At 42.3% G+C, this 15,533-nt stretch overlaps 1 protein-coding gene across 2 annotated transcripts; it reads left to right on the top strand.

The window, feature by feature from the left end:
* Window positions 1-1,327: 1,327 nt before the first annotated feature.
* Window positions 1,328-14,411, top strand: LOC111219038 (protein Wnt-5a-like). 2 transcript variants are annotated; one of them, XM_022741605.1, is made up of 6 exons: window positions 1,328-2,385; window positions 3,725-3,779; window positions 5,546-5,694; window positions 8,069-8,316; window positions 11,457-11,749; window positions 12,367-14,411. In XM_022741605.1, exons 3-6 carry the CDS (start codon window positions 5,558-5,560, stop codon window positions 12,823-12,825), a joined length of 1,137 nt encoding a protein of 378 aa, XP_022597326.1. In that variant the 5' UTR covers window positions 1,328-2,385; window positions 3,725-3,779; window positions 5,546-5,557; the 3' UTR covers window positions 12,826-14,411. The 2 variants fall into 2 exon arrangements, with proteins under 2 accessions (XP_022597326.1, XP_022597325.1); XM_022741604.1 differs by lacking the exon at window positions 3,725-3,779.
* The last annotated feature ends 1,122 nt before the right edge of the window (window positions 14,412-15,533 follow it).

Genomic DNA, 15,533 nt, shown 5'->3' with positions numbered 1-15,533 from the left:
ACCACGGCGACATTAGCTGGGAGCAGAACCCAACGCCGGATTCGCTGGCATCTCACACTCAGGCCTGCTGCAGGTATTCACACAGTCATGTGGAAAGGGTTTCAATCCTGAAGGAGATGCAGGCTTTGAGAAAAAAAAAATGTGACATGCATTCAGAGAAAGTGGTGTTTTACACAAAAGCATCTTAAACCATTTTGGAGGCTTTGGTTTTCATTTTTCTGTTTGACTTTTTTCTCTGTTTAGGGGTTTGAAATTAAGTTTTTATGTACAATTTTCTTCTTTTTATACACTAATACAAATTAGACTATTTAAAACGTTTGCATTAAAACTACACAGTGTATATAAAAGTAAATTCAGCCTGTTTCAGTGCTATAAAAAGCCACAAAGCTGGAAGCCAAATTAACCACCTTTTATCACATATACTGCCAATGTAGGGTTGAGGGACTGAATTCTTTTAAATGAGTTCTGCAGCAGAACTTGAGCAGATTGATTGCGCACTTGACTGAGGACCTCTTCCCTCCCTCTGCCACCTGAGGGGAGTCTTTATGTGAGCATGCAGCCAGATATCCAGGTGACTGTCCCCTTCTATTATTTTTTTATTAGAATTGTTGTAGCTCTTTTGCTGACTGTAATTCTATCTCCATTTCCTCAATCCAAATGAAATTCTGCCCAGCGCAACTGAAAATAACACCGCTTTCACCCTTCAGTGCCTTTACTGTGTGTGTGTGTGTGCGCGCGCGCGCGCGCGCGGACTGAGAGTCCACAGTGACACTACAGTGAAACTATTAAACACTTTGCCCTCTTGACACTCATCATCGGGTTCACTTGAAGAATATCGAACTGTTAGGCGACGGATTCCTGCGGCGTGTTTTGAGATAATGTACCATAAAATAATAATTACCGTAATGACCGTTATGCTCGCAGGCCTTCAGGTGATGAGAGCAGCCTGTATAAGCACACGATATGGACCTGCTTGTCTTGATTTTACTTTGAGTGGTAACTCGATCTGCTGCCAGTGAAAATCCTAACTTTGCTCTGGTATGGATAGGGTAATAGCCTCGGGTGCTTTATAAGTTTATTTTAGGTAATAGAGACGCTTGTTTTGTTACAGCCTGTTCCGCCCTTCTCTCTTTCTCTTTCTCTCTCTCTCTCTCTCCACAATTTTACCTAACACTCAAATTCCTCGCTTCTTCAAAGTTGGTGACTGGCAGAAGAAAAAAGGGATTGGAGGAGAAATGTGAAGCGCATGCGCCATCTGAAGGTTTTGCGCTGCGCATCCATGCTGCAGTGTGCTAGTTTGTGAGAGGAGGCGACTGAAGCAGGTGAGTGAGAGAGAGAGAGAGAGAGAGAGGAGAGAGGGAGGGATAGTCGGCAATACTTTTCTGCACTTCAACACACACAGACACACACATACGGTGTGGGAAGAAGACAGACTTGGAGCCTCAGCAAAGCCGCTGTTGTTCACACGCTGTGCTCTTTTCCTCCCCCTGGCACCGTGCGCGCTCGCCAAGCCGCACTGTTTGGAGATAGTCCGCGCGGAAAGTTTTTTGGAGCATACTGTCTGGAGCCGATTAATTGTTGCATCTGTTTTTTTTTCTCCATTTTTTTCTTCTGTTTTCTTTTTTTTTTGCGTGCCGGACGACTTTACTGTTTTGCATGTGAAGACTTTTAACTGGAGCTGAGGAATTGTCAAAGTGTTTTTTTTTTGTTGCACAGAATGGAAGGTAAATTGACATGTCGTTTGTGGCGAGGATCGCCGTGTGGATCTTTCCGCAGGTAAAACGCGCTATGACCTGAGCGCGTGTGAGCGGCTGGATTTAATGTTCTTGACAACATTTGACGTGTTTTTTGGTTTGATAGAGTTTTAGCAATAATCTGGAGTAGTCGTCACTCGGACAGGGACTATAAAAGTAGGCCGCTTTCAATTAGAAGAGAATCGACTAAAGTACATGCGACGTTTCCGCCAGCTGCACTTTGGGTTGCCGTAGAGGGGTTTTATTTGTGAATAGTTACCGCAAAGTCACACACTGACTCGTTAAAGCAACTGATCCGTTTTCCTCACACTGTCTTTGGACATTTTATACATCTCGCTGCCTCCTTCCAGCCCTCTAAGCTGCTTGGCGCACGGAGCGCATTCACTGATTTCTTGGGCGTCCGTGTTCACCAAAACACCAAACCTGAAGAACTCTTAGCTTTAGCACTTCACTTCCTTCACCCCCAAACGAAGCACTTTTCCAAGAGATCCGGATAAAGCGACGAGACTTGTCTTCACTACAGAGCGGAAAGGGAAATCTTAAATCCACCTGGCCTGCACTGGGATTATTGGTTTGATATCGTCTGCAGAAAGTGGATTAGCCTGCAACTTCTAACGGGCTGTGCTCCCTGGTGAGTAGCCTACAGGTCTTCTGGTTCACTCAGCTTCCCATGCAGCCGCACTTAAACTCTGGATAATGTGTGTTTTGTGTAGACCCTCTTTTTTTTTGGAGTAATACTAGTTCTTGGATTTGGATAAAAGTTCTTGACAGATGTGATGTGTGAAACATGCCCCCTCCCCTCACTCCCCCCCCCCTCCCATTGCGTTCACTGTGACCCATATGTCAGTGTCCTGCAAGGCAAAGAATGAGTTCAATACAGACAAAACCATACGTCATTTGATATTAGGTAAAATGTAAAAATGAGTCAGCTTTCTCTTTGCTATTGTTAACGGAACCTATTTAAAGTCAGGCAATGTCCTTTGTGCTGCTTCTCTTCAAACCCTTGTACCTGGCTCCCTCTCCTGGTTTTTTTTAAACATCAGGACAGACAGGCAAAGACACTCATCAGTGTGCTTTATTAAATGCGGATTAAATGTCCTCCATTTGTCAGTAAATTATGGTGCTATGCAGTTTAGGAAAGTTCAATTTTTTTTTCTTGAATTGCTCTACGGATTAAATGTTGGTCTATTTTGTTTTTTGCCCAGGACCCACACACCCATACCCTCAAAAAACTACAAATTCATTGTTAGCATATACATTATCAAAGGGATTAGAGATGCATACTGCAAATATTATATCTTAAATAAGACCAGTTGTTCATTAAAAGTTTCCAGAATTTGACACTCAACGCACCCTAATGCTTTCCCCTTCACATTTCTATAATTTGTTGCTAAAATTATTGTTCTATTTTATTGTAATAATATGTTGGATATTTTGGCCAAAGGTCTAAGAAAAAATAAATAAAAATAAAACATATAGGCCCAAATCTGACTAAAAGGTGAAATAATTCCAAACACTTTTCTCATTTTCAAGAACCGGTAGGCATCTTATTTTCACTAACTCTTACAGTTTTAAACTTGAGTGATTTAGTTCTTCGGAATAACCTCCTAAATGATCCGCTGCCCGAAATTTTATCATTTTGACGACGGTTTTTCTAATTGTTCCCTTCCTGTAAATTGTTCAATTTGATGCCACTTTCACCGACAGAAATCTGCAGGGTAGTCATCAGTCATCCGGTTCAGTCATATGAATACTTCACTCGGGTCAAATCGTTTCCAGGGGTCACGGAGCGCAGGATTTACGCAGCTTTCACTGGCGATGCCGAAAACAGGAGTGTGTTTTTAAGTTTACGAAAATGATACTGACGAAGTTCTGCGCAGTGTTGAATAGCTGCAGCCACTGAAACGAATAAAACCCTATTAAAAAGTACGAATTCATAAATAACAGACTCCTCTCTTCTTTGTCTTCAGACGAATCGAACTGTTCTCCTCTCTGATTGGCTGAGACTCAGTTGGGACGTGTTAGGTAACTGCACGCACCTGTGGCATCCTGACAGTCAGTTTGAATATGAATGAGCAGAATCAAATCTGTGTTGCTGGGCACCACCGCTGTTGAAATAGTGTCCAATATGGCGCAAAAATAATATTTAATTGTAGATCTGAATTATCCATAAATTAAAATATGCTTCCTGGTGGGCGGAACAACTCAAATGAACTGTGATCAGTGTAAAACCGCCACCCTCTGCGGATTATTGCTTCAAGTTATGTGGATGAACTGCAAAGAACATAACATCACCAACTGTTACTGAGGCAGCACACAAACTGAAAGCACATGCTCGTTTGTGTGTGTGTGTGTGTGTGTGTGTGTCTGTGTGTGTGTGTGCGCGCGCGCGCGCATGCGTGTGTGTGTCCGCGCGCGCGGGGGCGCTGGGTGAGTGATGGTGAACTTGGCCTTGTCTTTAATGAGTATTAGGCAGGCCCAGGTCTCCACGACTCAACCCTGGAAAATAACGCAGCATGACAAATTAGAGCTGCTCTCAGACCCAAAATTCACACACGGCCCAACTGGAAGGCTGGCACATCGGTTGAACTCGCAAATTTAGGGGTAATTATTTTAACTCATTTTCTGCCTGCACTGCAGCCAAACTATATCACCAGAGCCACACAGTTGTCTGCACAGAATTAACTTTTTTTCCCTTTAAATTCCTTGTGTAGTTTTCGTTTGGCTGCACAGTAAAACCAGGCGATACACCATCCTCCGCTGACGTGGCTCCTTACAGACCGATCCACGTTCAATTAATAAATTAAAATTAATTACAATATAATTATGCACCGGCATGACAATGATTTGTCAGATTACATATTTAATAGCCAGACACACCATAGTTCCCGTAAAGAAAACTAAAAATCAAAAATCAAAAAAATCAAACACGTCTTCTTTTCAATTTCCGCGTCATGTATTCCTGCTAACTCGCATTAGAATATTTTAAATTAAATATAATGAAAACAAATTTTACAAATTTGTATGACAATTTTATTTCACAGACATGTTTCTTATTTACAGAAAGAAATTAACTAAATAAAATCTTGTCAACAGGAGTCAATACAATCAGGTCTGCTATTGGTTGAAAATGGAACAATATGGAAAACATAAACAAAATGATTGTTTTTGTTGTTTTAAGTGAACCATATTTGCATTAAAAGTGAAATCATAACTGTTGGTTAAAATTAAGATTTAGTTTTACTTATTTCAACAGTAAATGTGAAGCCTAAAATGTATTTAAAATAAGGTATACACACACACACACACTGTCTGATTATAAGTCTCTATGTCTTGTCTTTGTCTCTCTCTCTCTCTCTCTCTCTCTCTGAGTAAAGTGAACAGTCAGTCAGGAATATGTGTAGTTGGGGTTTCATGGTCATTGTGCCTTCTCCGGCTGTACGTCTATCAGTCATATGTGATTCACACTCAGACCTGCTGCCAAATGACTGCTCTGCAAGCACTGATAGCCTCAGGGCACTCATCACACACACACACACACCACACATACATGTGCAACACTCTTTGCCTGTAAAAGGGGGGGGGGGTTTATATATATATATATATATATATTTATATATATATAGGCATGTAGCTGAAAGAATTTTTCCTGTATTCCCATGATACATTTTAACATAATGTATATCTGTCTCTGTCTTTTTCTGTGTTCTACTCAATAAACTGTGTGTGAGAGACAAACATCCACACAGACAGACTGACATGCATCCTGTTCTCTGTCTGTCCTCCCACAGATCAGCGGCAGTATGAACCTGGGGCTGGGCTGTGTGTGTCGGCCGGTTTGCTGGCCCTTTGGCAGCTTGTTGGACTCCAGACACTGTGTCTTTGCCCTCACACTCCTCACACTCCTCATGCAGGTGGTGGTGGAGGCCAACTCGTGGTGGTATGCATTAATTTTCTCTCCATATGTACAGTATTTTCTGTGTGTGCCGGTGTGTGTGTGTCTTGTTTTGTGCACAGTGTGTTTTTGTCATGTGGCGAGTGGAGATTGTCAGCGTTCAAAATGCATTTTCTTCTCTTTTTCACTCGTACATGAGTCACATTTGTAAATGGAGCAGCAGTGGACAAAAAGCTCAGAGAAAGGCCAAAAATTTAGATTGATATTGATTTTGGAAAAAAAATCTTATTAGTGTTTATCTTTTACTCAGTTTCAGAGTCAATTTCAGGGTTGTGTGTGTGCGTGTTTGATAAGTAATCCTCCTCAGCTTCAGTTGCACCACATATGAAGTAATACAACATGCTGACTGTGGCACATTAGCTTTTCAGGAAGACCTTTTTTCTCCCTTATTTTCTTTCTTCACATATTGCCAAACCAAAATTATGAATATTATAGAAAACATAGAATGCTGTGGTTTATGAGTCGGCGTCCAAATATGTGCAAACACGAACACCGTGTGGGACTGCACATATGTGTTTTGTGTCTGGTACACACACACACACACACACACACACACACACATGCCCTGCTGCCTTTAGGAGAACAGTATATATTTGAGCATGCTGCACTTAAACACACATAGTACTTCTGATATGGGAAAATGCTGTTTACCAGTCACCATAGAAACTCCTCACATCCTGTGGTTGTTTCTGCGTTTTTATTTAGTTGTACACTTGTGCATAATTGTGTATCCCCACTTGAGTGCTTGTAGAAGAACATGAAGCATTTACAGTAAACCCATACTTCCTGTGTAAGATTTTTATTTACTTCAAATGAGCAGATCAAAGCGAGCGGTGACATCATGTGGTGATAGAGCAATTATATGAAAATAACAATTTAAACAATTAATTTGAAGAGGATTTATACAGATAAACATATTTTTAATGGGCTCAGCTCAGTGGGCGGCTACATTAAAGTTCATATAATGAGTTGGATTACGGACCCAGCTGAGGACTCGCACATTACCACAGAGCTTTTGGAAAGCCCAGTTTGGAGCGCAAACTGTGTGTCTTTTGGTTTCCTCTTTGAGAGGACACACAGGTGTGAATGATTTAGAGTGTCAGAGCAGAGGGTGTGTGTGAGACCGAGCGCATTAACAGTGTGTATGTTGAATTTTTTTTTTTTTTTTTTTTTCTTGTCTTCCGTGTGCTTATGTCTGTATGTCTGTGTATATGTTGTGTGTGTTTTCAGTCTGCGTTCCCTCGCTGCTGAGTTTCCCCAGTCGATCAGGTTACACTGGGGGCTAATTGTCTCTCTCTTGGGGCTCTGGGATGGGCTGCTCTAATTGTCCTGTGGCCTGGAACCAGATGCTCATACTAGTGTTTCTCTCTCTCTCTCTGTTTCAACTGTGTTTGTCCCTCTCTCTTTTCCCTTTAATTCATTTTTATTTCCCTTTCTTCCTCTCAAACAGAACCGAATGCGGCGGTAGATGAAATGATTCGATTTTACCACAAAAGGGTCGCCGGCATTCATAGCTAAGAGCTGTCTGCTCAGTGCCTTGACTTGGTTTGAGGAAACATGAATTATGACAAACAATTCAGCAAAAAAGTCAAAAAGTATTGTCGCTTTCTAGTAGGTATAGTGAGTGCTTAGTCAGCTAAATATTACCCTCCAAGACAGTGGTTTCCAGCCTAAAGTTGGGACCCGGGTGAACACTGTGGGGTCACAAGATAAATCTGAAGGGTTTGCGAGCTCTTAAACAAGTTAAGAAAGAAGAAAAAAAAAAATCACAGTTCAGGCACGCAAAGCTATGTTTATGTTTTATGAGTTTTCTTACATCTTTGTTTTGTAAAATACTGGTATAGTTTTGCCTCCTAAGGTCTCAACTGAATATGATTCAAGTGAAACAATCTTAGACGGGGCATATCACAGCAGTATTCAGCCTGTGACAGAGGTTCATGAGTAGGTATTGCTTGACTTTAAACTGCTACAAGTGAAAAGGAGGTTGGAAACCAATGCTTTAAGGTGACCGATTTGCTTTTTCTATTTCTTCATGAATTTTTATGTTACCCTTTTTTTCTTAACTTCAAATTTTCCAAATTTCACTTTTTCTCTTCCCGACTCCCTTGTTTATGTTTCCATTTACTTTATGCTCTTGTCCCTGAATGGCACATTTTCAGTCTAGTGTCAGTAAAACAGCTTAGAGCGTGCAGGGTCTCACTCCGTCCAGAAACTAACTGCGCCTCATTTCAATAACGAACACAGCTTCAACCAATCAAGTGAAATCAGCTGTTGATTGTGAAAACCTGAAAACTTTGCACACATTTGTTATAATGACACATGAGTCAAAACAACTGCATTATGCGCCCCTCTCATCCAGGTCTCTGGCCATGAATCCTTTACTGATCCCGGAGGCCTACATCATCGGTGCCCAGCCTCTGTGCAGCCAGCTGGTGGGGCTGTCGCAGGGCCAGAAGAAGCTGTGCCAGCTCTACCAGGACCACATGCAGTACATCGGTGAAGGTGCCAAGACAGGCATCAGAGAGTGCCAGTACCAGTTCAGACAGCGGCGCTGGAACTGCAGCACAGTGGACAACTCTTCTGTTTTTGGACGGGTCATGCAAATAGGTAAATAAGCAAAGATAATGGCTTATATTCTCAGAAACATATGCATAAACACAAAGGAGATTAACAAATACCAACACATGCACATGTTCGCAGTACATCTTCACTAATGTTATTTAGTATCCGTACATTCTGTCTTGCCTTTCTTCATTCTTCCACTCTGTGACTCACTGACCCTCTTTTGTGTGTGTTTGTGGAAGTGTGTGTATGAAATGTATGGGGCTGCTGATTCTCAGCAGCTGTGTGGAGGGAATAGTTGGTGGGTGAGGTTGCTGGATAAATCACATGTGGCTTTGGCCTGCTAAACCAGCTCCCGACATGGAGCAGGAGGGAGGCAGAGAATCGGCTTTTCCCCTGATGAATGGGAGACAACCTAACATACACACGCACACACTCTTACACACACACACACACACACACACACACACACACACAGACACACACACACACACAGACACACACACACACACACACACATACACACACACACAGGCGCACACTCTGGATTTGGACTGTAGCTGGCCTGTATTTACAAGTAATAGGAGTGCAGTGAGTGTATGCGCCAATATATCACCTTGTCAGAGATTACACTGTACGTTTGTGTGTGTGCGTGTCCATGTTCATACAATGTGCTCAGATCTCTTATAGAAAATTCAAGAACTTTACAATCCACTCTTAAAAGTGATTCCCACTACTGGATGCTATCATTTAACATGGTTTGTTTTAGTTTTCTTTGGATGTTTGCCTTCACCTCGGGGGCTAATGTGAAGGTGGTTTACCATTTATTGATCATAACTCTCCAGCTGAATTACAATGAATCTATACAAGGTCAGAGTTGGGATCATAGCAGCAGGTTCGGAACAGATCCCATGTTTTAGTAGTTAGCACTCGTAGAGCTCACATTTTGGGATTCTTTCAAATGAATTTTCAGTAACTCAGGCAGAAAGCTGTGCATTTTCTTCGTTTTGCTACTCTTTAAAGGGGCAGTTCACCCAAATTCCTGAAAAAAAAAAAAAAAAAATTCTTACTCATATTGCACGTTGAAAGTTTAGCTTTTTCATTTGTCCAGATTATGAGATATCCATGCCCAAGATTTCTGCTCTCAACCCAGTGCAATTAATGGAAGAAATGGTGAATGGAATTTCGATTGCGGTGCTCACAGCTTTAAAAATAACAGTTAATGCACTCAGCAGCAGCTTGTCTTTCCAGAAATAATGTTCCCATTGCTCTGGGTAATCCACCAAACATGCTGTAAACAGTTTTCATGGTGACAATTTTTTTTTTTTTTTTTTTGGTAGAAAGTAATGATTACACCATCATCTGTGGATGATCCCAAGTAACCAGGACATTATTTTTGGAAAGAGAGGCTGCTGGTGAATGTAAAACTAAAATCAAAATTTCATTCAGTTGCTTTATACTGGGGTAGTTGCAGAAATCTCAGAGATGGATATCTCACAACCTTGGCAAACTATCCGCAGTGATAGTTACCACTTGCGGTAAGCGCTAATGTTTTTTTTTTGTTTGTTTTTTTTTTTCAGGCGAACCAACCATTTAACATGCCGTTGTTGTGAATATACCCTACATGACATAGTTGACCCACATGTGATTGGGTCTGTGTTTTTACACTCTTCTTGGCGATTCTTCGCGTCTGTGTCTCTGGCGTTGCCGACTCCCTCCCCACAGATCAGTCTTCATAGAAACCTCATCAGCAGCCATTTCCCAGTTCCTCTTCTTCCTCCCTCTCCCTCCCCATCATTGCTTCTATCTCAGACCACTCTGGGCCAAGTAAACATGTCCTCCCCCGTGCTGTATGTCTGTCTATCCGAACACCCGTCTCACTGTCTGTCTGCTGGCTTAGGACACTGCTGGTGATTTAAAGCTGAGCTCCAGGGGGTGCTGGCGTGGTTGGGTTCAGACCCTCTCCCCTGCCTGGTTTGGCTAGCTGCAGGGTGGGGTACAGGAGAAGGGAGGCTGCAGTGTGGGAGACAACAGTTTGACTGTCTACAGGTCCACTATTAGGCCAATATCCTCAGGCTGGTTTAAAAGTTGTACTAGACTAATAAATAACCCCCCCCCACTCCCTTTTCTCTCTGATCGCCTCCTGCCAGAGTTTCCCACCTGGACTTCTTTCAGACTTTCCAATAGGTTTCTTTATTCATCTTTTCTCTTTTCCGTCATTGTCTTTTTCAGCCTTTTGTGATATTAAGTGCGTGCATGTGTTTCCTTTTCCATTTTGCTTACTTTTTTTCCCCTTCAATGTCTTTTTCTGAACTTATCTCTTCAGTCGTCTTTTCTTTCTCCCCCCTCATCTCCCATTCTCTGTCCATCTGTTATTGTCATTATAGCACGCTCTCTAAAGGTTTAGCCCAGCAGGTATACGAGCTGTGCATTTTTATTTTGTAGCAACCCCTGTCTTCAGCGTTAACACGAAGCCTCGTAGTAATGTCGGCTATTTCTTCTTTTGTTTCTTCTTTATCTCCTCATCTTGATTTTCTCTTGTAGACTGTGGTTTTGTTCAGTGGTGGTAGTAATGGATAGAGCATTTGGTGGCAGAAAAATCTGCTTATGTGTATTTTTGTGCGCGCGTTATTTTTCTTTAAGGTTTCTTTTTAAATTTCCCGACCTCTTGTCTCTGTGGAGGAAATGTTGAGGGTAAAAACAGCGGGAGTTAATGAGCAGTGGCTCCAGAAACTCTCAGTCATGACAGATAAAGTAAAAGAGTTGTTGTCACTTTTAATTTGGGTGAAATGATGGCTGCTTGTTAGGAAGGAGCTCTGTCACTGGAGGGCGCTGTCTTCTCTCTGGCTGAAGCCCAATAACAGCAAACCAGATTCCACTGTTCAAAATGTTGGTGATGAGGAGCCTCCAGCACTTGGCTGAAGTGCTCTGTAATCTTAAGTGTATGGTGAATGCTGTCATATGACATCACATCTCATAACACTGTGCAGATTCTTAAAGCAAAATGACAGTGAGACACACTCAGTATATAAAATAACCACACATGCTTAAGATACAGAAATGGAAGCAGTGGATGGATTTGCCAAAAGATAAAATTTCATTTTTTTTCTTTTTTATATTTCTCATTTACTCTGTCTCTTCTTGGGTCAAGTGTGACATGACGTTCCTGTTCTGTGTGTCCGCAGGCAGCCGAGAGACGGCGTTCACGTATGCCATCAGCGCAGCAGGGGTGGTGAATGCGGTGAGCCGTGCCTGCAGAGAGGGGGAGCTCTCCAGCTGTGGGTGCAGCCGTGCGGCTCGGCCCAAAGATCTGCCACGAGACTGGCTGTGGGGCGGCTGCGGAGACAACCTCAACTACGGCTACAGGTTCTCCAAGGAGTTTGTGGATGCACGCGAGAGGGAGAAGAGCTACCCCAAAACGTCGTATGAGAACGCGCGGCTGTTGATGAATCTCCACAACAACGAGGCAGGAAGGAGGGTAAGAGACTGGGGTTTGCACGCACAAACACACGCTCACAAAAGTTTGTTTATGTGTCATCAGATATGAAGCAACCAGAAAGATATACACTGCAAGCCTGAAAGTGAGACCAACCAGTGATTAGAAAGAGCAAGAAGAGTTTGGAAGTGAGACAATCCAGGTCAATCAGATAGGTCTCCGCTGATCATCTGTGTAACAGCTCTGTCTGCTCTCCCCTCCTGAGGCTTTGATCTGTGGGGAGATGGAGTCATTGGAGGCAGCTCTGGGATTTCTTTTCCTTTCCAAACATCTTGAAACCACCTCAAAGGAAACGTAATACCAGATATCTTTTGCCAGGCTGTTTTCTTTCAAGTAGGACAAATGAGTGGACAACATTTTATTCAGTGCACCATTGGAGACATGGTCAGGATCATTCGGCCCTGTATTGCAAAGTAATGCTCTATGAGATCATGAGCCGAATATTGTGCAAATATTTATGCAGACAGGACAAATTAGAAATATGAAGCATGTGTCACTTGTTTTTTTTTTTTTTCCTGTACTTTGCCACATAAGAATCATCTGTTTTAATCCGAATATTTCTTTTCCCTTTTTCTCTCCCCCTTCTCTCCCGCTCTCAGACGGTGTCGGACCTTGCCCACGTGTCCTGCAAGTGCCACGGGGTATCAGGCTCCTGCAGCCTGAAGACCTGCTGGCTGCAGCTGGCCGACTTCCGCAAGGTGGGTGACGCACTGAAGGAGAAGTACGACAGCGCTGCCGCCATGAAGCTCAACTCGCGTGGAAAGCTGGTGCAAATGAACAGCAAGTTCAACGCTCCCACGAGCCACGACCTGGTGTACATCGAGTCCAGTCCAGACTACTGCCTGAAGAACCAGAGCACGGGCTCCCTGGGCACAGTGGGGCGCCTTTGCAACAAGACGTCAGAGGGCATGGATGGGTGCGAGCTGATGTGCTGCGGCCGCGGTTACGACCAGTACAAGGCCCAGATAGTGGAGCGCTGCCACTGCAAGTTCCACTGGTGCTGCTACGTCAAGTGCAAGCGCTGCACCAAAATCGTAGACCAATTCGTCTGCAAGTGAGAAGAGGAGCGTTGCCTGCGTGTGTTCGCTTGCAGACGATGGGCGTACATCTGTGTGTATTCATGAGCAGAGGAGCAAAGGAGTTGAACACAGTGAGAGAATGGAAGAAAGAAACTATATAAATTATATTTATAGAGTTAAACAGTTATGCCATTGCAAAAAGACTGACTCTTTTTTCAAAAAAAAAAAAAAATCTTATGTCTTCAGAAACTGAGAGTATCGTGAAATATTTATTTTGAGATTGTTATGTTTTATTTTGGCCCAGACATCACCAGCCAATTTTAACCCCTTCAAGTGCCTGATAATGGCTGGAAATCCTCCCCCATCCCACCTGCACCATTTCTTTTTTCTTTTTTTTTCTTTTTTTCAAAAAAAACACCCCTTTTCTTGTCAGATGGGTCACACTGATTGCGAAATTGGACTGTGCTTCTCATTTCCTAACAAGAGTATAGAGTTTGATATTTGTGGCGTAGTTGACTAAAAGGTCCTGATTTGTTGTTTGAGACTGACTGTGTTGAGAGGAGAACGCCTGTGTGCTCGAGTGTATGGATGTGTTTTCATGGGCCACGTCCCAAACCACCCTTCACATCCTCACCAAAAGTCTGCTTGTCCCCTCTCATCACATGTAGAGTCAGGAACACTGTTGGTTCGTTCGAGTCCTTGGAGTACAGTGGCGACAATAAGAGGGCTGTTTTGGGGATTGGGCCATTTATTAAGCTGTCCCAGAAGCCTTAGTGTTCCCCAGGTGCTGCAGCAAGCCCTCCACCATTATGCACTTTGATACAGAGGCTTAAACCTGTCTGTACGTGTCTGTTCAGCTGTTTTTTTTTTTGTTTGTTTTTGTTATTTTTTACTACAGTGCATCAGCAAATATATCAATATTATAGCCTACATTCTTTTCCATATTAATTCAGATTATCCATTTAACATTATTCTACAATACTTAACATGGTTTGAATATATATGGGCAATGTTGTGGTTACAGTGGTGAAATATTCCATGCTCTGTGTATATAGTATGTCTATCCAACCAATCAGTAAACTGTATTTATTTTCTTTAACCAGATCCTCCTTTAAGCTTAAAACAGAAAAAGCATCTCCATCAGAGATGAGTATTTAGTCGGACATTCCCAAGGTTTTGGAGTCACTTTTTAAAATTTCGTTTTCACTAATGCGGCTCTTCACTGATTTTTCTTTTTTGTAAAGGGAAAAGCACCTTATTGTTTCAAAAACACATTCTTTTTTTTGTCCTCACTCATGTTCAGCTTTACTGTTACACACATATATATATCACAGATGTTCAGATTTTTATCATTGCCACAAATTTTTCCAAAACCACTCAGTTAACTGCTCACTATCCCTGTGATGATTCTCAATAGAAAAACTCTACCAATCCAGCTATGTATATTTATAAGCTTCTCCATGAATTTGTTGTTATAGTTGATATTTTGTTACTTTTTACAAATTGGCTCAATGCTCTTCTTTGTTTCAATAAATATCAAATGTAAAACCAGCAGAGAAGTAGTTACTCACACTATTTGTTTGTCTGTGCCTTTGACCTTGAAGTTCTTTTCCTCACATAAACCTCTTTCCTTTCCACATATACATTGCTAAATAAGTTTGTCTTCTTGAAAAGTGTGTGTGCCTCAGCAGAGATTCAACTACTGATTCTATAAAATAAGATACAACTTTTCTTTTTCGTTTTATTCGAACAGCACTTAAGGGTTTTTATGAAGTGGTTACATTCCTTCATTCAGCCTCCTCACCCATGGGCAGATTTAGTAACAGACAGTCAAACCCATGTTGGATGACAGCTGTTTCAGGCGTGGAGTGAACAAAGACGAGGAGAGTTTGCTTGAGAGCTTTGGAAGATGGTCTGGAGATTGGGTGTCTCTCAGGGGGATGGTTGAGGTTGTATTATAAGCGCTCCTCAACAATCCAATGACAGTGGATCAGTTAATGGAATGATTAATCATATTGTGTCAGGAGAATAGGAAGAGGGGGATTTTCAATGTGGGGGGAATGGGGCTGTCTGGAAGACGACTGGGCCTTGTCAGAGACTGCCGCAGCTCAAGAGGAGATGCAGAGAACAGGAGAGAAGATTGGGTAATGAGAAACGGGGGATTACATGAGGGCTGGATGAGAGGGGAGTAATAAGGAGAGGGGTTGTGAGAGGAGAGGCCCGAGGGAGAGGAGTGCTTTAAGGAAAGTAGAGCTGAAGGACTGCCATTACAGTGTAAACGCTCCTGACACTGACTAATATTTACACTGGTAAAATGATACTGACTTTAGGAGCACATCCCATATGTGACCCTGTCAATTGGCCCCATATGTGTGTCTGCGTACTTGCATATGCACCCACTTGCACAAAATGTGTTACATCATGACAAGTGTTTACATTTCTGATTGGTGTCACGCAGGCCAATAAGCAAAAGCAGGAGATACAAAGTTAGCAAGAAGGGAGAGAAACTGAAAGAGAGAGAAATGTAAAAAAAAAAAAAACTGACTCAAAGGAGACCAAGGCCAGTGAGAGGTTTTACATATTTGAACCTTCTGTCAACAGCAAGGTTTATAAGGATATGAAATCACCCTTCAGCTTCGTATTTTTTACGTACATGAAGGTCAGAAACTACTTGCACATGCTGGACGGGGATGTCTGAGTGAGTGACTGCCTTCATACCAGCAGGAGTCTTCTAGCTGTAGCATAAA

Source organism: Seriola dumerili, unplaced genomic scaffold (assembly GCF_002260705.1).
Source record: "Seriola dumerili isolate Sdu_G_001 unplaced genomic scaffold, Sdu_1.0 BDQW01000056.1, whole genome shotgun sequence".
NCBI lineage: Eukaryota > Metazoa > Chordata > Actinopteri > Carangiformes > Carangidae > Seriola > Seriola dumerili.
Note: the sequence above shows the minus strand (reverse complement) of the source record. Positions and strands in the feature narration are given on the sequence as shown.

Bases quoted from the DNA above. Each gene is read 5' to 3' on its own strand.
- LOC111219038 (XM_022741604.1), top strand. From the start codon at position 5,558: ATGAACCTGGGGCTGGGCTGTGTGTGTCGGCCGGTTTGCTGGCCCTTT. The intron at 8,317-11,456 runs GTAAATAAGCAA...GTGTGTCCGCAG, and splicing joins TGGACGGGTCATGCAAATAG to GCAGCCGAGAGACGGCGTTC. The intron at 11,750-12,366 runs GTAAGAGACTGG...TCCCGCTCTCAG, and splicing joins ACAACGAGGCAGGAAGGAGG to ACGGTGTCGGACCTTGCCCA.